Consider the following 24,333-nt stretch of genomic DNA (forward strand, 5'->3'; position numbering starts at 1 on the left):
CCGGCCCGCCGCAACATTCAACCCGGTTGTTGCGAAAGGTTTTGACTGATTTTGAAAGATGGGAAGAAACTATTCGTATACACATTACTGAATATCTTTTAGAATAACATTTTATACCATCGTACTCTTTTAACTTTAATTAAAGTACTATGGAATGACGGATTGTTCGGTATGTTCGAACTTGTGATCAATATCCCCGTAACATTAACATGAAAAAATGCCTTTTTCGGCAGGCTGTAGAAAAAAAACTAGGAGAGATAATTTCTGAACATGTACATAATTTGAAAGGTAATTATTTAAGCTTCCTTGGACAAATAAATCTAAGACTTTGGGAGTTGCCTTTCGCCATTATGGCCAAAGACATGCCTATATGCATCCTAAGATTTCGCGACAAAGTTTTGTTAGAGTAGAGCTTTTGCATCATGCTGGTCCAGAAAAAATCGATGGAACACATGTGACGAATGTTGTACCAGTTTGCGGACTAGGGTGTCATGTCGAAATTCTACCGAAATTCACCTAATATGAACGCATTGAGTTTTGGCGTCATTATTTGCCATTGCGAAGCCAGTGGACGCGATTTATGCTTTCTGCTATCTGTGTTCATATTTCCCATACTATTTCACTGTTTGGCGGGTTGCATCGATCCCCGGCTCCCCAGGAAAACCCAGTAATGTAGCCACTTGTACCTTTGTCTTCATTTTTAGCTTCTTATGGCATCTCAGAAATGAACTTGTGCTCTTTTGCGATGCTTTGACTGTTGCCTAAAAGTGCCAAGATATTGGTGACCAAAACGCAGAAATGTTCTTATGCGACGACAGACTTGTGTATGCAGTCCATTTAAGACGCTACGGGGTGGCATTCGTTGATCGCGCACGCTTCTAAGTTGGTTCCCTTTTTTGGCCATCATGGTTAGCGTTCGACTAATAGAGGTGTCAGTTTGAGGTGACTGATAGAGGTTGTCTGTTATCTCATGGGATACTACTATTCAAAGTGCAATTAACGTTGTGTTAAAGCGGGTGAAGATAATCCCCTGATAAACCCATGAAATTGTCAATTTTCAATCGTTATGTAATTTTAACATTGTTTCAACACGACAATAAGACTTTCGGAATGAAGGAAATCGCTCACGAAATTTAATGTTGATGAGATATACTAAAGCAATACAATAAATTTATTTGAAGTTCTGCATGCGACTTGCATTTGATGGGAGGGCATTAGACTTTTGCCAACGCAAAACATGCAATACAAAATTTTAAATATTGTGAAACAGCTCCATACATTTTGGCGCGATAATTTTTTAATTTTGTTTTATTCGTTTTTCTTAATTTGACATAAATCAGCTGGTTTCCCTATAAACTATTTTGCGGATATTTTTGATCGTATTTGAAAGCAAAAACAAATATTAAAAAAATCACTGTTGTTTTAACGAGAACGACGATTCCACACTGTTGGTGTTTACGGGTACAACAATTATCAAACTGCTTTTTCATCAGGAATCAGTTATCAATTGATCTTGGCATGACTTGTCCATAAAACATTTTTATAATTACTGAATCCTTGTTTGCTTTGATAATTTTCGAGCCGTTCAGACTTTAGTATCATCCCCGGAATATCGTCAATATTTTTTTGCAGCATGGGCGGATGGAGTCTTCAGAAAGCGATATTGATCCATTTTTGTTATTTTTTTAATGATCACATTTTTGGCCATTTATTGCCGATTCATTTGATAACATTAATTTAGAACCATACTTGGATGATAAAATTACAGAAAAACAACAATTGTTTGGTACGGAACCCTACGTTGTGAATGTTTTTTAAGATATTCTTAAGAACTGTAGCGGTGGCTCTGAAAAGAGCCGATTTTGTGCTTTTTTGTTACCAAGCTGGGTCTTTTGCTTGGAGCTCTGTGCCACGTGTGTGCCAAGGAGTTGGTACTCAGATGAGAGAAGCGCGCTGCATGCTAAAAGATTTGAATGACAAGAGCTTTTGAATTTGGCTTTGCCGCTTTATTTATACTGCATGTTTAATTAGTGGTGTGTGTGATGACGAAACGATCGATGACCCGTCGAACAAATTGTAACGATGCGCGAAAGTAGTGATGGGCTACAATCGGGAAAACAGTAGTGATGTGCTACAATCGGGAACGAACTACAATAATTGTTGGAATTCCAACTACCTGTCATAAACGTAACGTTTAAAACGAACGTAGGCGTGAAACGAGCAAGGCACGAAGCTAACCGAAGAAGAGGGTTAAAAAGGGCCGCAAGACAGGAACGAGCCTCTTTTCTAAACCAACCGCGGAAAACCGACAAAAATTTTTGGCACGTAATATTGAAATAAATCGTTTTGGCAAGAAATCTAATCCGCCTTGGTTTTAGTTCCCAACAATTATACCTAAAATATTTCTAAAAGATTAAAATTAAATAATTTAAGCGCAATAATAAAAAAAATCGCATTCACCTGGCCCGCGGCACTCGATCATTTACTAAAGTTGGCCCTTTGTCTCAAAAGTTTGCCGACTGCTGATATAAGAAGTAAAATAATTCAATAAATTCGGTGTTCATCTTTCCCTATGACAAAGTGTCCGTCTTTCACGCTTTGGTGTCTGGAAGTTTAAACCACCTTAAGACAAGATTTTTTTATTGCTTTCATACTCGTTCTTTCTTCAGTTTTTTTTTTGCTTAATAATCACGATAATTACCGATAAACGAATAGTACAATTACTCATATTTCAGTTAACCGATCGCTTCATCGTCAACTTTCTCAAAGATTCTCAAAAATTCTCAAACCGATTTTGTGCCGATTCGACAAACGTTAAGGAAACAGGTTTCTCAAAAGCACTCATGAGTGCTTGGGAAAATGAGCGTTGAGAAACCCCATGGCCCCCGCGGCCTCACACGCAGTGTCCGTTGTTACCTACCTTCCCGTACAATGCGTTATTTTATCTGTCAATATTTTCGGTACGGTCAAGGTGACTAGATAGACAACAAGTGGGTTCAAAGCTCAGATTTTGATAGTCATGAGGGATGGAGATTTCTATGGAGGCTGGCATATAGGGAGTTATGGTTTTGAAAGTGATCAGAAATACCGATTTATCTATATTGTTTTCCTTTTTTTTGATATGCCTACCGATTCACTTATGAGCACCCTAAAACTTATTTTTTTTCCTGTCGAAAATCAAGAATTTTGTTCATAATACTGACCGAAAAATCATAATTTCCTTTCCTCAATTTCCTCAATTTTATGCATTTAAAGAAGAAGTAAAACAATGAAAACTTAGACCAGTGTCTGTGCTTAATCGGATGTGATTTAAGCGGACGTGTTGTCTAAATTGTATTTGGGAATTGACAGATAACGTCGGAATGAGATTTTGATTTCGGTCTAATAGTGGAAGGGAAATTATCTCTATACACAGTGAGGGTGACGTGCAGTGAACCGACATAGACGAAACCTATACACATAAACACACATACACCATACACAGGGTAAAGATCGACAGAAGGATTAAACACACAGAGGTGTAAAGGAGACAGGAAAGGGAAAAAAGACGCAAGGATGGGGGGCGATGCCCCTGGAGAGAGTTGGTTTTCGAATCCTATTATGGAATTTTAGGAGAAGAATCCTATACAAACAAAAAACGTAAAAAATAACAGAGGTGAAAGACTGGATTTAACAGACAGCTACGAACCTGAGGTCTTTATGACCGTTGAAAGTGATTCCAAAGAACAAAGCTTAGCTACATTCAATTCGTTCCTATTGCAAAGTAGTAACAGGGAACACACCAACGAAACAAATAATAAAATAATCCAAAATAAGGAAAAGAATGAAATAGACACAACTAAAGAACTACACCACTCGGAACATGATAGAACCATAGTAGACGTAAGGAAAGAAGCAAACAAAATAAATTATAAATCAAGCAAACTGGAACAAATGAAAATGAAACAAACGAAGTAGTAAAGTAAGATAATGAAAAGTTAGTAAGAAATAAAGTAAGAAGTGAAACGATTAATTTCAGCGACACGGAAATAACCCTAGACGAAAATGAAATATACATAAGTGAAAATGATAGCACAATATATACCAATGCAGTAGAAGAATTAACCTCCTTAAAATGAACATACTTAATATAATGTAAGCAAACACAACATATCTATATAAAAATATAGAAGAACTTAAATATCTAACACATAAGCAGGAAATTCACAGTATTTGCCTCCAGGAAACCTGGATCAGAGAAAATAAAAATAAAAATATCCCAGGATACAACACAATTAGAACTGATAGCTGATGGTTATGGAGGAACTTGCATAATGATAAAAAGGCATAAAGTGTAAAAAAATTACAATTACAAATTCAATGCATTCAATGCAAAATACCGTAATAATTATGCTAAACACAAACATAGTCCTAATTTCAATATACATATCCCCGCAAGCTAGCAACATAGAAATCAAAGACACAATCGCACAAATAATTTACAACACCAAAGACTATAAAAACATCATTATAATGGGTGACTTCAGTACACACCATAAGTTTTGTGTTATGACCAAACTCACAAAAAAGGGGAGAATATTATAGAACAATTTGAAAACTAACCATTAATAATCCTAGCAAATGACAAATACACCTACATCCCAACTATTCCTAACAAGAGAAAAACTTCAATAAACCTAACGATAGTCTCACAAGACATCGCCTTAAATATAAAAAAAAACAAATCACAGAATTACATATAAGAGCAAGAACCACAGAATCATAGAAATCACATTAAACATAAAAATTACATCTCAACCAATTAAGCAAAAAAATATATATAAACATCTAGAACTATTAAACAAAAAAATATGGTTAGACAAAATATAAAAAAAAACACAGCACCAGACATAGATAAAATAACTCACAACATGCTGAGAAATTTAAACGATAAAACTCTTTTAAAAAATGTAAAAAAGTCTTTGATGATGCAAACAAAATGTGGACGAATGGAAAAACAAACCAACACTTAAAAAACATAAAAATAATAGCCATCCCCAAACCACAGAAAAACCCAAACGACATAAATAATTATAGGTCTATATTCCTTTTCCTACTCCAGCAAAGATGCAAATTATCAGCTGTCCTATTATAAACTAAACAAACACTTTGAAATAAACCACCTACTTCCAGATAAGTCTTATGGTTTCAGAAAAAATGCACAATAAATCAATGAATAAACTATCTAACTAATAAAGTATTTTAAAACAAACGAAACAAAAAACTTAGTGGAGCAGTATTCGTAGACCCGGAAAAAGTTGGATCGTTTTCAGCAACGTTTGGATCGCTCTCAGCTACCTTTGGATTTTGCGGTAGCTTACGAAAATCTCGTTGCGGCGCAAATTTTATTTAGTTACCATTCGGCGTACCTAACTATTCTCCTCAAAACAGACGATTTGAAAAGCAAATATTTCGTATTACTTTATGTTTGAACCCAATCGAGAACTTGTGTTAAAAACCCATATTCAAGCTATACACGACATTTGACAGATTTGTCTGCTTCTACGCATAAAAACAGATTTCCTCCATTCCAAAGATGGAATATCCGGCTATATCTCGAAAGCCTGAACAGGACTGAATGACCACGTAGGTCGTTACGCTTAAAAGAAGAATATTGTGCTGGTTTGTTTGGAAAACTTGGTCAAATAATCAAAAACGTATGTATGGTGATGTAAGCTTCATATACACCTGTTCTCACTTTCCTCTGAATCTTTATCCGGTTGCTATGGATCGCAATCCATGAGAATGGATCGCAATCAACTACGTCTGAATCGTCGAGCCTACCACGCCTCCTCTGTCTTTGTGGACGGCCTAAAACGACTTAACGGGATGGGTCGTCCGTTTCCATGCGTACGAGCTGTTCGCTGCACGACAGTGAGGTCGCCGTACATCTCGTATAGTTCGCCATTATAACGGCTCCTCCATTATCCTTCCACACATACGGGGCCAAGTATCCTTCTGAGCATCTTCCTCTCGAACGCGGCTAAGAGGGTTTTGTCAGATTAGGATAGTGTCCATGTCTCAGAGGCGTATGTGAGTACCGGTAATATATAAGTACTATATAGTCCCAGCTTCGTCCGTAGCGATTTGGTAAACTGATTTATTTGAGGTGAACTGATTTTCCTGGCTGTAGAATGACCGGTTGGCAGCCAGCATCCTTGCGCGCAAATCAGCTTCTATGCTATTGTCGTTGCTGACCTTTGACCCAAGATAGGTGAATTGTGGGACGACTTCAAAAGTGCGTACACCTATCTGCACGTCACGCGTACGTAGGCTTGGATTATGTTTTGGTAGGGCCGCTGATGCTTTCACCATCAGTTTGGTCTTTTCCTCGTTTATCTGCAATCCGAGGCTCTCTGCGCCTGCTCGATCCCTTGGTAGGCTTCTGCTACATAGGAGAGCCGCAGACCAATGATGTCTATATCATCAGCGTATGCCAGGATCTGGGTTGACTTATAGAAGATGGTTCCCGTAGTTTCCACCCTCGAGTCGCGGATGGCCCTCTCTAGCGCCAGGTTGAATAGGAGACAGGCAAGCCCGTCCCCCTGCAAACCCCGGCAAACCCTTGGTGGTAGCAAAAGGTCCTGAGAGTTTTCCATCCACCCTCAGAAATGGGAAAAGATTAAGGCAAAAATTGCATGTATACCATCTCACGTTAGAATACATGGGAACGAAATAGTAGATGAGTTGGCAAATAAGGGCATAGTTTCTAACATGACAATAGATAATAAAATTAGATTTACAGATGCCTAAAATATTTTTAAAAGATAAATGGGAGAAAACACAAAAAATAAAATAGAGAGGCAGCAGAAATAAAAGGATAAAACACCTAAATTTTCGAAAAGAATTCCCAAAAGTAATATGGCACAAAACATAAAGTTTAGTGGAAAACAAATTAGAATTGCAAATTGAATCCTGGCAGGACATGACTTTTCGGAATGTTGGTTAACGAAAATTATGACGAGCTATACGAGATGTACGGCGACCTCACTGTCGTACTGCGTATAAAGCTCGCCAGGCTCCGGTGGGCTGGCCATGTTATACGCATGGAAACGGACGACCCAGCCCGTAAAGTCTTTTTAGGCCGTCCACAAGGACAGAGGAGGCGTGGTAGGCCCAAATTGAGGTGGCAAGATGGCGTGGAGGCGTCCGCCATTAAGGCCGGGATAACGGACTGGCAGACGAAGGCGCGAGACCGTGAGCGGTTTCGGACACTCCTGAGGCAGGCCAAGACCGCAAAGCGGTTGTAGTGCCGGATAAACGAAACGGTTAACGAAAATGAAAATTAAACAAAATGGAGAATGCGTTTACATGTAGGACATCAAACACAGGGTGGCACATCATTTTCGATTGCCAGAAGTATAACAGACCTAACACAATCACTTTCAATGGGCTTAATGAAAAATAGAAATAAGAGTCAGGAAGCTATCTGAAACAAATTGTTAATATGATCTCCTCACATAAAATGGAATTTTAAAAGAAAAAAATACTAATATGAAAAAAAACAAACAAAAGAAGAGGAAATGAGAATATCTCTTGCAAACCTTCCCGAGAGGAAAGAATATAGCAAAGAGTCGTTCTTTCTCTATTAAACTGTAAAACTATTTTAAAAAAATCAATCTATCAAGAAAAACTATACCCAAAATAGTGAAAAGAAAAAGAAAAATAGGAAAAAAGCAATAATATACTCTTGTAATGACCACTGATTTTAAAATAATTGACTAACAGAAGACCGATTACTGAAGAACTGAAGGCGGAAGAAATGAAGACGGAAGAACTGAAGACGCCAGAACTGAAGACGGAAGAACTGAAGACGCCAGAACTGAAGACGGAAGAACTGAAGGCTGAAGACTTAAGGTGAAACGCTGAAGATGTTTCCAAATCAACGATCCAAAACAGAATGTTTCTTCATTGTAACACTTCATAAGATCGCACAGTTGACAGTATTATGGTCATACAGTCGTTGCCACCTAATTTAGGTTCTAAGGCATCAATTTTTGACAGCGCGCATCAATGTTTGACTCTACGCACCTATTTTTGTTTGTAAGTCATCAATTTTTGACTCCTGTAGGAATTTACAATTTTACAAGGTATTTAAGAAGATTTTTAACAATTGTTATTGCTCCTCTCATAAAAAATATTGTGAATGAAACATTTTCAACCTCTGCAATTTGAAAACCCTGAGAGAGTTGACTGTAATCATCACTTCATCGACTAATTTATCACTCTTTCGGAGACCTTTTTCCTTCTGTACCGACACTTCTTTGTGTGATGATTTCCTCCGTGTGTTCATGAAATAACTTACACCATAGTTGAATGGCACAGCGTCGAACAAATGCATTTATTGGTAATGTAGTGAAGCTAGAATACATAATCCAAACAAATTAGGAAATAAACACAATCGGGAAAGACATTTTTCAACATACCATGGTGCTAGATGTTGAGCACTTTCAAGGATCCTTTTTCCGTCTTGTTGTTCATTTATATCAGCTGTGTCAAACTCATTTCATCAGAGAGCCGCAAGTACAGATTTTCAGTTATTCGCGGGCCGCATAGTTGATAATAAAAAATATACTCCAATATTTATATAGTATACTGTTTAAAATCATTATTGTTAAACAAATTGACTTTGTATGCTCCTCGCTTCAAATCTGGAATTGTTTCTTATTTAAAAATTTGCGATGTTATATTTCATTGTGCTCTTTTTTATTAAAAAAAAACGTTTGATGTACTTTTAAGAAAATATCGCACAACCACACTTTTTCACTGAGGTAGGTAGGGGAAGTCTAGCAGCCTACTGCGTATCTTTTTCAAGGAATCCAAGCTATCCATCGCTGGATGAATTACAAAAATATTGTCCTGCAATTTTACTTTTACTTATTTTTATAGAGACTTTGAGGTCTAGCTCATTCGCCTCTTTCCTGCAATTTTTTGGCAGATCAAGAGAAAAATTGTAATATAACGTGTTTAAACATTCCTTTTTACAAATTTCCAAGTTCCAAGTGGTGGTATATTCATTACTTATAACAAGAACTCGTATAATACGAAACATTTTGGTAAATTACGATAATTTTATCTGACGAAGATTCGTGGTGTGTGATCCCATAAAGATCAACAAATATTTTTTGGCACTTGAGGCGTTTTAAATGATTCGCGAATTGAGGTATGGACTTTGTGAGCTAATCTATTAATAAGCTATGTATTGCAGGGCTTCGGCATTTCGATTATTTGAATCCTTAATCTAAATTCCTCTATCTTAAGCGTAATCATTTCATTTTGGTTTTGATTTTTGGGGAGGTTGGAAAGTACATTAATTCATCTTGTAGAATGGGGGTACGAATAATTTCAACTTGGTTACAATCGCTTTCAATGAGTCATAAACAATAGATTTTAATATGTCAAGAAACGAGGTTTGTATTTTATTTTGCATGAACTATGTGAAATAAATAATTTGATTCGCAAGTTGATTAAAAAAATAATCTTAGCACATTCAATCGTCACCAGATCTCGGATGGTTCGATACACGAACTGCGATTATCTCACCTACCTGTCAGATTTTATAACAGAATTGACAGCTCAAGTCATACGCGATTTTCGCGGTACCACGACGACCTCGGTTCGTCTATTTCTAGCCTAACGTTTTAAGGTGGCATGGCTATGAAAAAAAAACAGAAGTAGATCCAATCGAACATCAAAAAATTTAACATTCTAAGGTCGCAGCCGTACAGATCTGTTCGGAGCAATTCGGAGCCGACTGAAGCCTTTACTCGGCAGTCAGAGGCATTAAGATCGGTAGGATCGTCAGAAATGGTTCCGACTCCAGACTAGCCGCTCCGTGCGACAATCGATGACTCCAACGGTTCCTTATGACTCTAGACGGCTCTATAGGCTTCGGACGGCAACGAAACTTGGTTTGACAATCCATCACTAGTTGTTGCAAAGATTCCAAGTGTGTGTATCAAGTTATTTTCATTCCTATTTCGTTTCTAGACAGTTGACACAAATCTGTTTTTCCATATAAAATGTGCAATCGATTCTGCACAAAATTATGCTAATATTCAGAATTTAATCGAAACATAGTACGGCTGAGGTTGCATTCGATATAATGTTTCTTAAGGGTTTCGGTTGTTCTGTACGTACGTGTAGAATAAGTTTGTTAGATGTCATGGGTACATTAATGTTAATTTCGAAGAATATAGCAACAAAATGACTGTTCTTCTCTAAAAATTTGAATACACTTCGACAAATAGTAATAACAGATTTTTGATTTGCAGTGCTTTAAGCAATTTTCAAAATATTCATGCGGGCCGCATTCAAAACCGGCCCGCGGGCCGCCAGTTTGACACACCTGATTTATATCAATAATAAATATATGTTCTTAATTATAACATAACGGCAAAAAAAATTCAACCATCTCCAAGAAAATATTCCTTTGAATTATTTTTAGATTCTATATGACACAAGGTTGACTGTTTTTCATGCAAAACCTTTTCCATTCAATTTTGTTGAAGATTCAAACGTGAATGCACTTTTTTATGTACGCCGAAAGAGATTGTGGACTGTTTAAATTTTACGATTACGATACGCTGAGTTAAACGATAATTGAGTTCACAAAAATAAGTAGTTAGCACACATTTTTGAAAATATTTCCATTTAATGTTTTGGTAATGTTACAGTCAAGAGCAGCTTATCAAATCTGCTACAAAGGCAAATCATGTGCAAACAGCACTAATGACCACGGTGGTGGCTGGCATGTCTGTTACAATAAAGAATATTGTAGATACGAATGCAATTATGGAAAAAAGCAGCGAAACTATCCTGGAAACAGAAAACACTGTCCAGCGACCGATGTTTCATCCTGCGGTCGTTGCCAACAAGCAACAAATGGACATTTTAGAGTTCAGTCTTTCATTGACATCATTTCATGCAGAAGCGTTAGAAAACTGATTAAAAGCACAAATTTTATCAACAGATAAATTTCAAAGGATTCATTAATTATTTTACAATGTGTTCAGTTTGTAATACAGTGCAACTGGAGAGATGTTTCGCGAAATGGCTCGGAAAAGGTAACGTTAGTGGCATACCGAAACATTCTGAATGTCTTCAAACGGGTAGGAGGTGCCCATACAACAGAAAAATATGTCGAACAATTCTTAAAAAAAAAAAAAAAATTAGTTATGCAAAAAGTACAAGCTTAACAAGAGGAATAAAACTAAAAGCGTGGTGCATAAAGCGCACAAGTGAAACAAAAAACAAACGAACTTATTAAGTTATTTTAGTATTGTTGACTATTACTTAGTTAGGAACATATCAGTTTTTTTTATTTATTTTTTTTTATTCAGGAGTGACGGTCCAAAAAGGCCGTATTGCTTAAAAGTAGAGTATACAAATATATTTCATGGCGCTTCTATCCATACTGGCTGGGAGACATTTCCTTCTCTGAGCCATGGAAGGGCACCTTATCCCGGGTGTACTCGGACGGTTTGGTTTTAATCAATCCAGTCCATGATTTTGCGGTCCTATGAGCGTGGCGAAGGTCTTCATCATTCGGGTTTCGAGGTTGTATATTCCAGTTCAGTGTTCCAAATGGCATTGCGGGGGTCTGTATCGTGTGGATTCCAGGCATTTCGTCGGATCCATCTATCAGAAGCGGTCCGAGTATATTCCCATTTAGTGGCCCAAATGACATTGCGAGGGTCTATATCATTGTAGTCCATTCCTTCAGTAGTGACATGGTGGGGGTCTGTATCGTTCCAGTTATCTAATAAATCCTTGCAAGAACATCGTTCAAGCAAAGATCTTCTGCCTGCCGTCAATGCCGATTACTCAGCCATACACATTGCACTCATTCATTCTTATATTCATGCATACATTCATCACAAACATACAAGCGATGTACAACATGTAACACATAGACAAACAAGAGGGAATAACATAGGATGCAAGATTGCTTGTTGCCAATAAAGTTAGTTGGGTCACAGACATTTTGCTTAAGGAAAGTCACACAGTTAAGCCGTTTTCCCTACAGAAATTGAATATGGCCTTTCCCATATTCCCAGTCCGATGCAGCTAATATATCCCGAATCGGAATATCAGTACATTTTCCCAGTCTTTCGACCGCGTCCAGCAAGGCAGGTCGAGCAGACTCGTATTCCACAAAAGATGATCCACGTCGTGGAATCCAAGCCCGCAGCCACATACCTTGGAGTCGACCAGTCCTATACGCTGGAGATGTGCACCCAATGCGAAATGATTAGACCTAAGTCTAGACATCATTCGAATGAACGCACGATCGGCAGGGGTGTTATGGAACCAAGGCTTACACGAGGAGTGATTGAGTATAGAAACCTTCCGAGTTCATCCGAGTCCCACAGATTTTGCTAACGTGCCATGCAAAACGCCTGTGGGGCCTGCAAGAACTCATGAGGAAGGATAGGCCTATCAAAAAATGACCCTTCTGCAGCTCCCCTTTTGGCCAAATGATCTGCCTGCTCATTTCCTGGTATACCACAATGAGCAGGCTACCATACTAAAGATATGCGAAACGATTTTTCAAACAGTGAGCTTAACAATTTATTTAACAAAATGGTCTGGGCTCTTAACAGCCTTTACGGATTTTTATGCTTCGATAGTGCTTAGGCTGTCAGAAAAAAATACATATTGATCCGCAGGGCATGCACTTATCAATAATAAGGCATAAAAGATTGCGGCGAGCTCCGCTACACATACTGAGCATGGTTGGCGTAATTTAAATAATGCTTCGGAGCACGTGTTGTATACACTAAATCCAATGCCCTGCTCTGATGAGGATCCGTCAGTATAAAAATGGTTACTGTTAGCATGGCCATGTTTCTCCACAAATTTGCTGGGAATTGTCATCCGGCGAAGGTTATCGGGGATACCTTTAATTTCCTCCTTCAATGAGGTATCTACACTTAAAATGGAACTGCAGGACTCTGCTAAGCTGGCACTAGTTATACTTTGAGAAGTACTAGGGTGCACCTGTAAGGAAACAAAATAATGATAGACCTTCATGATTTTGCATTTCGAACCTATCTCCTGCAGTGTTTCAATGTTTTCGATAATCAAGGGATTTGATACTGTAGAGCGGACGAAAAGGCGAAGCGATATTAACTCAAAACGTAGCTTTAGTGGCATCACTCCGGACATCACTTCGAGTGACATGTTGTCGCATGCTAAGACAGCGATACTGAATCCTCTCAAGTCGAATTAAATGCGACTTGGCTGTCCAGTGGAAGCATATGCAACTATACTCGAAGACGGACAGTATCGTAGTCTTATATAGGTTAAGGACATCTTTGGTGTGTGTCTTTGGTGCGTGAGTCCGGTACTCGTTCTGAGAAAATTGATCCTTCTTGTACCCTTCTGTACCAGTTAGTCAATATGTGTCCTCCATACATTTTTGCTATCAAACCAAACCCTAGGTATCGAAAAGATCTGGCAATGGAAATCTTTTTACCATATAAGAAGATATCGACCTTTAAGTCAACCAAATTCAAGCGTCTATTACTCTCAGTGTTGTAAAAGAAAGAGAATATCAGCATTTCCGTTTTCTCTGGAGAAAACTCGATACCTAGGTTTGTGGCCCACACTTCTAAATTGTTGAGTGTGGTTTGCAAAGGACTTTGAAGGTCGGCGATGTTGTTGCTGGCGACTGATACAACACTGTCGTCCGCCAATTGCCTAAGGCTGCAGCCAGGTGCAAGGCAAGTATCTATATCGTTGACATAAAAATTGTACAACAAGGGGCTCAAACAGAACCCTAGAAATAGGTCTATTGCGCTGGGTCGTGCCTTAGGTGAGGGCACCCTAGTTGCTTCACCATAGTTTAGAATTGTCAAACTGTGTGTGTCGCAGATATCCCTAATGATTGGTGCACGATTATCGTCATGCGTTAAAGTCGCCCAGGCGTTACTACTGTCTCAAGATCCTTGTTGATCTTCTTTGGATACAAATTGGCTCCCAGTGGGATATAAGTTGAGGCAATAGAAACTAGTGTTGGGAATTTCGTTAAAAAAAAGGAACGGAACGGAACTAGTTCATTTTTCAAAAAGAACGGAACGTGAACCTGGGGTGCAAATGAACCGACCCAGAGCTGTCACTGTCAAGCCAAACTGTCATCCGGGGGGGGGGGGGGGGGGGGTGTTATTTGAGAGAGGATATGAAAAGGCGTTTCTTAAATCATCCTTCTGAAATCACCAAATCCAAATGGGTTCATCCTATATCCAGTAAGCTGTACTAGCTGTGCTAATATAAAGCATGCATTTATTATCTAGCATTTTTTTAACTTTGTAGATGCGACGACCATTTTCGGTCAAAGCCTTCCTGTACCACTAATAGGCTTGGCTATCAGTAACTTAAATGCCCATAGCAGGATAATCATCCCAGCGTATGGGGGCACGATCCATTCGAGGCTTTTACCCATGCCGATGTTATTGAGCGGTAGGAGTTGACGATTGTATCACGAGATTGACTAATTATTTGAAGTTCACTTACTACTTACAACAAATAGTTTTTTTTTCACATAAATCGTTTACAACATAACGGCACTCAAACGGTTGTCGAATGGAACAGAATGCTTCGAATCGAATGGCTAAATATTGGAATCATGCCGAGTACCAAGATCAAGCGGATATCGTGGCATAAAAAATAAATACATTTTATTTTTCGTTGTTCATAATCGCATATTAAAATACATCTCTTCCAACCCGTTCTGCCATATGAGTACAGATTTAAATTTTATAATAATTATTTGTCTGGTTAGGATAAGCTAAATTATAACAAAAAGTATAATAGATGTTACAAATAACACCATAACACCAAATAACATATTTTGGTTTCGCTTATCACGATTTTTATAAACGATACGCGACGAAGTGCGATGAATATTCCTGTGAGCATGGGAGAGTGCACAGGCAACACATACTGTGTGCGAGAAAGAGTGAACAGTTATCTTGCATGCAGCAAGCAACAGCCGGACAAAGCCGGTTTTTTTAAAGAACGGAACGCACGAACGATAGCACCTTGCTGACAATATTGAAGCGGCAAAGACCGCAACGGAGTGAACGGAAAGAACGTATTGAACGGAATGGAATGAACGGAAAGAACGGAATGAACGGAAAGAACGAAATGAACGGAAAGAACGAAATGAACGGAACGGAACGGAATGAACGGAATGAACGGAACGGAGCGGAATGAACGGAAAGAACGGAATGAACGGAACGGAACGATTTTGTATAAAGGATCGGAACGGAACGGCCTACATAAAGAACGGAACTTTTTTACTAGGTTCGGACCGGAACGGCCAACACTAATAGAAACGTCAAGATCCCCTAGCTTTGCCTGGATCGCGACGTATTCGATTACCTCGGGTGTGGGGAGGGGTATTCTGTTGAAGCTGTGACTTCTACGAATTCCAATTAACACTCCCCCACCACGCCTATCGCTAGTTGGATCATGTCGATCTTGACGAATAATATTATATCCCGGGAAGGTAATATTTTTATCGGGTGAGAGCCAAGTTTCACTTAGGGCAAATGCGTTACAATTGTGTTGCTCTATAAGTACTTTAAATGAGTCAATTTTACCTAAAAAACTTCTGCAGTCCCACTGTAGTATAGTGGTCATTGGAGGCATAAATCTTCCATACGGACCATCATATTGAGACAAGGCCATTTTGATAACCACTGCTTGACCATTCCTCTTAGGAAAGGAAATGTCAGGGAAATCAATCCGGTAAGGGGTTCCGGAAGGTGGAGGGAGTCAAAGAGAGAGTGTAAAATCTCTGTCAGGATTGGAAGGGATGGCCTGGAGAAAGATCTGAGTTCGCTAGGGAACGCCAGATTGCTGGGATTGGAAGGATTACGGGAACGAGGATGGGTGCGAGCATCACTTTGGGGGTTTGGAGCCCTGGGGTTGGCGTGGGGTCGCGTTGTCGTGACGTCGAGGTGCCTTTTTGAGTGAAGCTTTAACAATTTTTTTTAATGTCTTTTTGTTTGGTACCCGTGTTGTATGCAATCTTTTAACTCCATTTAATGGTGCCAGATTGGGCAACGGTTCATTACCCTCCAATAGGGAAAGGTTATCGAACGGATTCACACTTGAGGTGGACTTCAAAACATCGGCGTACGATCCTCTTGTATTCTGCAAGACGGCCCGTTTGTGTTCTGATTGTTTTTTTCGGTACACAGAACACAACGACCTTTCGTGCCATTCCTGCTTGCAGTGAATGCATTTCTGGGTTTCGGCCTTGCATTCGGATGTTGAATGCGATCCCTTGCATTTGCCACTCTTTACGGAATTTGTGCAGTAAGGCTCTGAATGTCCAAATCTGGCTACATTTTGTACAGCATGCTATTTTTTGCACAAATGGTCGACGGATGGGCACTCTGAGTCCTTCAATGTACAGCGTGTTTGGGAGGACTGTACCCTCAAAGGCAGCGGTCGGCTAAGTCCGGCCCGCGGGCCAATTGCGGCCCGCCGCAACATTCAATCCGGCCCGCGAAAGGATTTGAATGGTTTTGAAAGATGGGAAGAAACGATTCGTACACAAACTACTGAAGATCTTTTAGTATGCCATATTATACCATCGTACATTTTCAACTTTAATTGAAGTACTACCCTACGGACAAAGAGCGGGTAATTTTTATCATGGTGTGCGTAAAAACCTAGAGTTAAGCCGATGAAAGATTTCCTAGGCTTAAAAAAGGGGGCGGGAACGGGTACCACGGTTCTCTCCCGCTCCCATATAAAATACACGGTGCGCTCTCTCAATCCTTTCGTGTGCTTGTGTTTGTTTCTTTCGTGTTGCGCTGTGTGCGTTTCTTTTGTTCAGCGATCGCTCACACTCGCTGCGTATTTTTTTGTTATCTAAAGCTAAGCAAAAAAAAACAAACACGCGTAGATCTTTTTTTCATCACTTTATTGAAACATTTACATAACTTTACACGATTTCACACATTTACATACACAATATCAAACTAAAATAACATTCATCGCTGCATCGACGCAAATGTTGAAGTGGCTGAATATCTGCGTAGATCCTTTTGTACACGTTGATTACTGTAAAAAAGGTACGAAATGAAGCTGCGCGATGTACATAACATGCATTACGAATCATTTGCGCAGTTTTATTTGAAGCTGCACAACACTTGAACACTTTACAAAATCATAACACCAATCGTCCAGGACTTAGGCTGACACACGAGCGGCCGCTCGCTGCCGATCCTTGAGCTGTACTGACGATTTCGTGTGGTAGCAAGAACGAGAGCACACAGGGGAACTTTCGGTACAGCAGTGCAAGCGAGACACCGACATCAGCACAGCGCTGCGAGCAGATCAAACTGAGCGAGCTGGCCGAAAATGAACGCACACATTTCCACATGTGTAGCTGTATTAGTGCCAAAACTGTGTTGAAACCAAAACGCACTCTCCCCTCCGTGTATTTCACACCGATTCTCCGCTTAACTCTAGGTTTTTACACACACCATGATAAAATATCCCGCTCGTTGTTTGTAGGGTATGGAATGACGGACCTTTCAATGTTCGAACTCGTGGTCAATATCCCCGTAACTTTTGCATGAAAAAAATATGCCATTTTCGGCTGGCTGCAGAAAAAAGAGTAGTTGTAAGGCAATTTTTTAAGATTACTTGCACAAATAAGTTCAAGACTTTGCGAATTGCCTTTCGTCAGTTATCAGGATTTTTTTCCACTGTGGACAAAGACATGCATGATTTAAGTTCTACCTTAGATTTTCATCAATTCCTCCTAAGTTTTCGCTACAAAATTGTTAGAGTAGAGTTTTTGCATCACGTTGGTGTAGAAAAAAATCGTTGAGACACAGGTAACGGATGTTGGACCAGTTCGCAGACTAGGGTGTCATATCAAAATTCTGTCGAAATTCACCTGAAATGATTGCATTGAGTATTCGCGTAATTCTTTGCCACTGTGAAGCCAGTGGATGCGATTTCTAATTACTGATCTGTTTATGTATGTTGCCCAGGTATTATTTTACTGTTCGGTGGGTTGCATCGATCTCCCAATCCAGCTAACGCAGTATTATAGCCACTTGTACCTCTGTCTTCATTTCAACTTCTTTAGGAACCTCAAAAATGAACCTGGGATTTGTTTCGGTGCTTTGATTGTTGCCTAATAGTACCAAGATGTTGGCGACCACAATGCCGAAACGGGTCTCCACACGACGTCCACAAACTTCCGCACGAAGTCCATATTGGACGCTATGGGGTGCCATTCTTTGATCGTGCACGCTTGTGATTTACTTTAATGGCCATCATGGTTAGCGTTTGACTGATAAAGGTGTCAAATTTGGTCTGCTAACTAATGGGATACTACTGCTTAAAAAGCAACTAACGGTTTGTTAGTGCGGGTTCAGATAAACTCATAAAAATCGACAATTGTTGTCCATTTTTTAATGCATCCGTTATGTAATATTAACATTTTTTGAACACCACAATAAGACTATCGAAATGAAGGTTGCATACGAAATTTTCACAAGATAAGATACACTAAAGTCTGGTTGCAATGATTTTTTTAAAGTTTTGCATGCGACTGTCACCAACGTAATACATGGAAAACAAAGTTTTAGATGTAGTGAAATAGCATACATTTTTTCCGCGATAATATTTGTCCTGCTATTCGTTCTTCTTAATTTCTAACAATTCATTTGTTTTTATTTGATCTACTTGTTACTTCGGTAACAATTTCTTTCCGGGTGTTTGAAATAAGAAAATGATCTTTAACGTTTGATTCAAATTCTATATTTTAAACTTGTCCGGTCACACTCGTTTTTGCTACTGGCAATAGTTTCCTGTCTATGCCCTTATCCTCGACCTTTACGGGGTGTATGACCGGAGGCTGGATCTTGTCTCTTCATCTCTTTCGCAATGCATATGTTTGCCTCTTTTAGTTGATAACAACCTTTACGCCACCTAGCGGCATCTTTCCTAACTTGGTTTATCTACATATCTTGGACGCTAGGTGACAGCAGTTGTGTTGTTTGCAATTTTTCACGCAGCCAACACAGTCAACACAAAAACGTGCTAACACTACTTTAGGGGTATTTTGCATCGTATTTGAAAACATAATCATCTCAAAACAACTGGAATCCTCAAATGATTAAATGATACAATTATAGAAAAATAGCAATAATACCAATTATTTTGTTTCTACAGTTTTATAATGAAATAATTAAAGCACAATCATAGAAAAACCGCATTCTCCTGGCCCGCGGGTTTAGATCATTTACTAAATTTGGCCCGTGGCCTCAAAAGTTTGCCGACCGCTGTTCTTTGTTGTTCAAACGTTTGTTAGAAACAACATATTCAGAGGCTTACCTCTCTTAAATAGAGACAGTCTCTTCGACTGTCTAAAATCATATGAATTTTCTGGCTGAAAATTTCGAAAGGATCACTGTTTGTTTCCATTTTTAAGCTGCTACCACACCAGTATAAAGCAAATCTTTTTACTAAATCTTCACAATTTTTATTAAATGCGTAAATACATACTTCTGGTTGCTAGATGGTTTGGTGATCGAATTTTGAATGGTTTTTATGATATTTATTTACGTGTATTTTGTATGTTTTAAACCAAGAGGCAAATATGCAAGTTGTGATGACGACATTTTTTACGAGGAGTGTAGAAAAAAAATTGACTTGTCGTATGACAATTGTTTTACCATATTTGACAGATTTGTCTCTGGCAGTGCTGCAAAATTTCAATAAGTATCCCGAGATTTTCACCAACGAAAACAATGAACATATCCATGGTAGCTGGATGCTCATTGCTGATAGTCAATAAAAGTGCGTGCTGACATGCTCAACACGACATGTACATTCTTGAGTCCAACGCGATACTCTGAATAACAAGCTTAGCTTGACCGGCTCAAGCATAGTCATGATTTTTTTCTGACTGTGAACAGTGCTGCCAAATGCCACTGTTTCAGTCATCAACACTCATAACTGAAACAAAGCTCAAATCAGATCACGTACACCACGGAGATAATCAGTGACAATACTCAAACAGTTGGATAATCAATCACATGCTTGGTGACATTTTGATTAGCACCCAATTCTTGGTCACTCACTTGGTCACGACCAGTGTTGCGAACGGTGACGTTCATCGACATAAAATTGTAAACATTCATTCGATTTGAAGCTTCCCATTCCAATCTCTCTCTGTCATTTGACATTCCCGTCAAAAAATGTCATTTGACATGAAGACATTTTCAAGATACATTCATTTGACATTCGCCAACCTGTATGAGTAGTGAACTGTGTCGTATTGCAAACGGCCGTATTCATGTCAAACTACAACAGAGCGTGCGGTGCAAAGGCTTTCATTTCACTAGTTTTTGCTATTTCACTAGAATCCCCATATTCAGTGACGATACACTTCATAATCCTCCGATCGTATCGATTTGTGTTGTTCAAAAAATGTCAAATGACATTCATACTACATTGTTTACATTTCATGTCACTGCATCAGCCCTGACGGTAGCGACACGAATGAATTTCGTTTAATGACAGTCGTGTCGTGGAAGCATTGAATGTCATCAGCCAAAAAATATTTTGACCGGCTGTTTACGGTGACTGTCATGAAAAATGTCAACAGTTAACAACACTGGTCACGACATTATTGTCGGCGATAATCACGACATTCTTGGAATATACTTGGCGCGTGGGCTCTAGCAACAGAATGAGCATGCTTTCTCTCTCTATCTGTTTTGATTATCTGTAGGGTCAAACAGTGCGAGAAAACATGCTCATTTTGTTTCTTGGAATCACTCGCACGCACCGCATTTCTCCCATGACCATCGCGATGTTCATCAACTGAAACTGTCGCGACCAAGTGACTGACCAAGACTTGGTTGTACACAATGTCACCAAGCATGTGATGGTCGCATCAACTGTTTGGCCGCGGGGCCATGGGGATTCTCAACACTCATTTTCTCAAGCACTCATGAGTGCTTTTGAGAAATCCCCGTTCTCAGCGTTTGTCGAATCGGTTTTGAGAATCTTTGAGAATCTTTGAGAAAGTTGACGATGCAGCGATCGGCTACCTGAAATATAAGCAATTGTGCTATTTCTTTTTCGATAACCACTTTGGAAAATGTATTCAATATTTATAATTGAAACAGTTTAAAAAACATGCGATCAAAAACATATTTTCTATTTAAAGCTCCAAATAAAACATGAGTGGCTTTATCAGTTTCTCAGAGTGAGAAAAATGGATGACGGCCACGAGCTCGCGTCTGAGAACAAGTTTTGAGTGCTTGAGAAACTTAAATGAGTGCTTGAGAATGTTTTCTCAGCTTGAGAAAGCCTCGTGGCCCCGCGGCCTTTGAGGCTTGCCTCTGATCATCATAGTCGAGCTCGTGAGGCTGACATGATTTTGTTTCAGCCGGAATCTGTAATGACTATGTCAGTAACATTTTGCAAAACTGATAACTGCAAAAAAATCGTGACATAGTGACTGGCCAAGCGATGGTCGCAAACATGTCATGAGCATGTATTGGTCACACCAACCGTTCTGAGTATCACCTCTGAATATCACCATTGAGTACGTGACGCTGATATGGATTTTGTTTAAGTCAGATTTTTTTTATTACATTGACAGTGACATTTTGTAGCACTGGTTTTGGGCTCCTCCATAGAGTACCATACGTTTGTCTTGTCGGTTGTTGTTTGTCGTATACGATAGATTCTAGAGCGCTGTTTTAGTAACCAAAACGCCCTATTTGTTAATCTCCATATACATCTCCATACATCATGGCTACCATAATCAGGGCTAAAAACCTACTTGAAGTCAAACTAGCCACCTTGGTTTTAACCTAAATAATTTTTCCTTCGGTCTGACAAAAGATTGTAAGCAAAAATTCTGGTTATGGAGCCGATGGACCGTACGAAAAATATTCACTGAAAGCTATTCAATATTTCCCTGTAGGATATGGGTCGGTTAACAAGGCAATTTGATCGTCTTACATTTTACAGACATTTTATTTTGTGCAATTCTTCCACCATGGGCAAATTATGTTTAATTAATATTTCAGCATCTATAGTTATGTTCACACGATGGCATATATGCGTGCAATATGTCTCATTTTGTACAGTATTTGACACAACACATGTGTCGCGATGTTTCAAATCGCGTACAAAACGAGACATACAGGGTTTCGTATCATATAAGGGAATAGTTCAATCACTTAGAGGAAAGTTGCAAATCGGTAGGGGAATGTTGTAAGTAAGCTGTGGAAGTGTGCAAGCATATAGGGGAGTGTTGCAATTGACTGAAAGAATTTTGCAAGCATACTGTGGAGCTGTCATCAGATTGTGAGTGCAAGTGTAAAAGCTTTGAATATACCGATGATGTTTTTTTTAAAAACGTAATTTGGAGTTGTTTTCGTGTGGGATTCAGCTGTACACATGATAAACTAAATAAATCCTGCTACGGAGCCATAATTAAACATGATAAGTTAGTAAAATTTACGAAAATATTTAGAAGTATTTACAGCGGCACCCACAGTCTGATGACAGATCCACAGTACGCTTGCAAAATTCACCTAGTGGATTACAAAACTCCCCTATATGATTGCAAACTTCCACAGCTTGCATGCAACATTTCCCTACCAATTTGCAACATTCCCCTAAGTGATTGAACTATCCCCTTATATGATTCGAAACCCTGTATTGCACGCACATACGAGTTGACAACTGTACCACGAGACCGGCCTATAATATATAACTCTTTTGAAATTTTAGATGTGCTGATGGTTATATGGGACCGCGTTGCGAATATAAAGATCTTGATGGTTCATATTTGCGTAAGTATTTTTGCAATGTGATGTTTAATTTACGAATTATATTACATGTATATATGTTCTTTTTGTAGCTACTCGTCCAAGAGTTATGCTAGAAACAGCTAGCATAGCAAGTGGGGCTATTGGATCCTTAGTGCTAATCATCATAGGTTGGTGTTGTTGGTGTGTTCGAAGACATCAGCAACGTAAATGGATTGACAAGGAAACTAGTGTAGATATGGTAGACTCTCCTGGTGTTGTACATGTTGTGCATAGTGAAAGATTACTTCGTCCATTTGGAATTCATCATCTTAAAACGATACCTATGAGTGACTCATTGAAGTGATAAAAATTCAATGAATGAAGAATTTAAAACCAGCAAATAATTTTAAGTTTGAATAAAAATCAGAACTCTTCGAGTATGACTTCGATTGTCTAATTCAAGATATGAGTTAAATGTTAACGCATGACGGAGAATTTTGCAGATTTTTATGACCTCAGAACTATGATAAAGACATTTAAATGAAATAAGTATACTCACAATATTACCACGATGTTTTACATACATGTTTATTTGTAGATTTGATTTCTGATCATCTAGCCGTAAACGCCTATAACTAACATTAAATTTATTTTGAACGAAAGAAGAATACCAAATTTATTAAATTTTCCTACCCTTCAAAATATTTTGTATGCATTTACTCAGTACTAGTAAAGGTTTTAGTGATATGTTTTTGTTGTAATCAACGTGATCATCCCATCTTGTTAAGAATATTAAAAATTTACGAACAATTAAGCTTCTATTACTTTCATTATGTCATTTAGTATTCAATTAAGTATTGTATTGCAAAGCTTCCTTGCTGATAATAAATAAATGCGTAAACAGTTGTATGTTTTAAGGTGATTAAATTGTTCGATAATTTTTATATAAATGACTTTGTCGTTAATTTGATACTTTGCATCCAGTGGATGCATTCACGGCCTTCACATTTTTTCTTTCGGAATATTTTGTTCATGCTGAATTTCACCAAATTTTAACATGTTAAAAGTTTAATGAAGTTTATGAGGAAATTAAATTTAAAATCGTAGCTTAAAAAATATTCACTGGCTGGTCGTTGTTAAAATTTGAAAGTAAATCGATTACACCATATATATTTATTATTGATTTATTCAGCTTCGTAATATTTTTAAATGTATTTTTTTTCCTTTCTCAAAAAAAAAACAATTCTTTGGTGATTATTTTGTCTTCAATTTACGCACAAATTTTTTAGGTTGTGTATCATTGCTTTAATCGACAATATTTTTACTTTACATCCACATTGTTTGTATTCATAAGATTATTTTAAAGTGTTTTTATACCTTGAATAACTGAATGTGCCTAATCCGTAAACATTCTTGATCAGTATTTATTCTAGATATTTTTAAATAACTACATGATGAACTGACAAACAGGATTGGA

At 38.4% G+C, this 24,333-nt stretch overlaps 1 protein-coding gene across 16 annotated transcripts in view; it reads left to right on the top strand.

The window, feature by feature from the left end:
* LOC121600838 (protein spitz-like) overlaps positions 1 to 23,299 on the top strand; it is an 82,194-nt gene extending 58,895 nt beyond the window's left edge. For all 16 annotated transcript variants that reach the window (XM_041929620.1, XM_041929615.1, XM_041929619.1 and 13 more), the window contains 2 exons: positions 22,837 to 22,898; positions 22,967 to 23,299. In XM_041929620.1, the coding sequence (XP_041785554.1) occupies positions 22,837 to 22,898; positions 22,967 to 23,220 (316 nt within the window). In that variant the 3' untranslated portion in view covers positions 23,221 to 23,299. The remainder of the gene's footprint in view (positions 1 to 22,836; positions 22,899 to 22,966) is intronic.
* The last annotated feature ends 1,034 nt before the right edge of the window (positions 23,300 to 24,333 follow it).

This window comes from Anopheles merus, unplaced genomic scaffold (assembly GCF_017562075.2).
Source record: "Anopheles merus strain MAF unplaced genomic scaffold, AmerM5.1 LNR4000008, whole genome shotgun sequence".
NCBI classification, from domain to species: domain Eukaryota; kingdom Metazoa; phylum Arthropoda; class Insecta; order Diptera; family Culicidae; genus Anopheles; species Anopheles merus.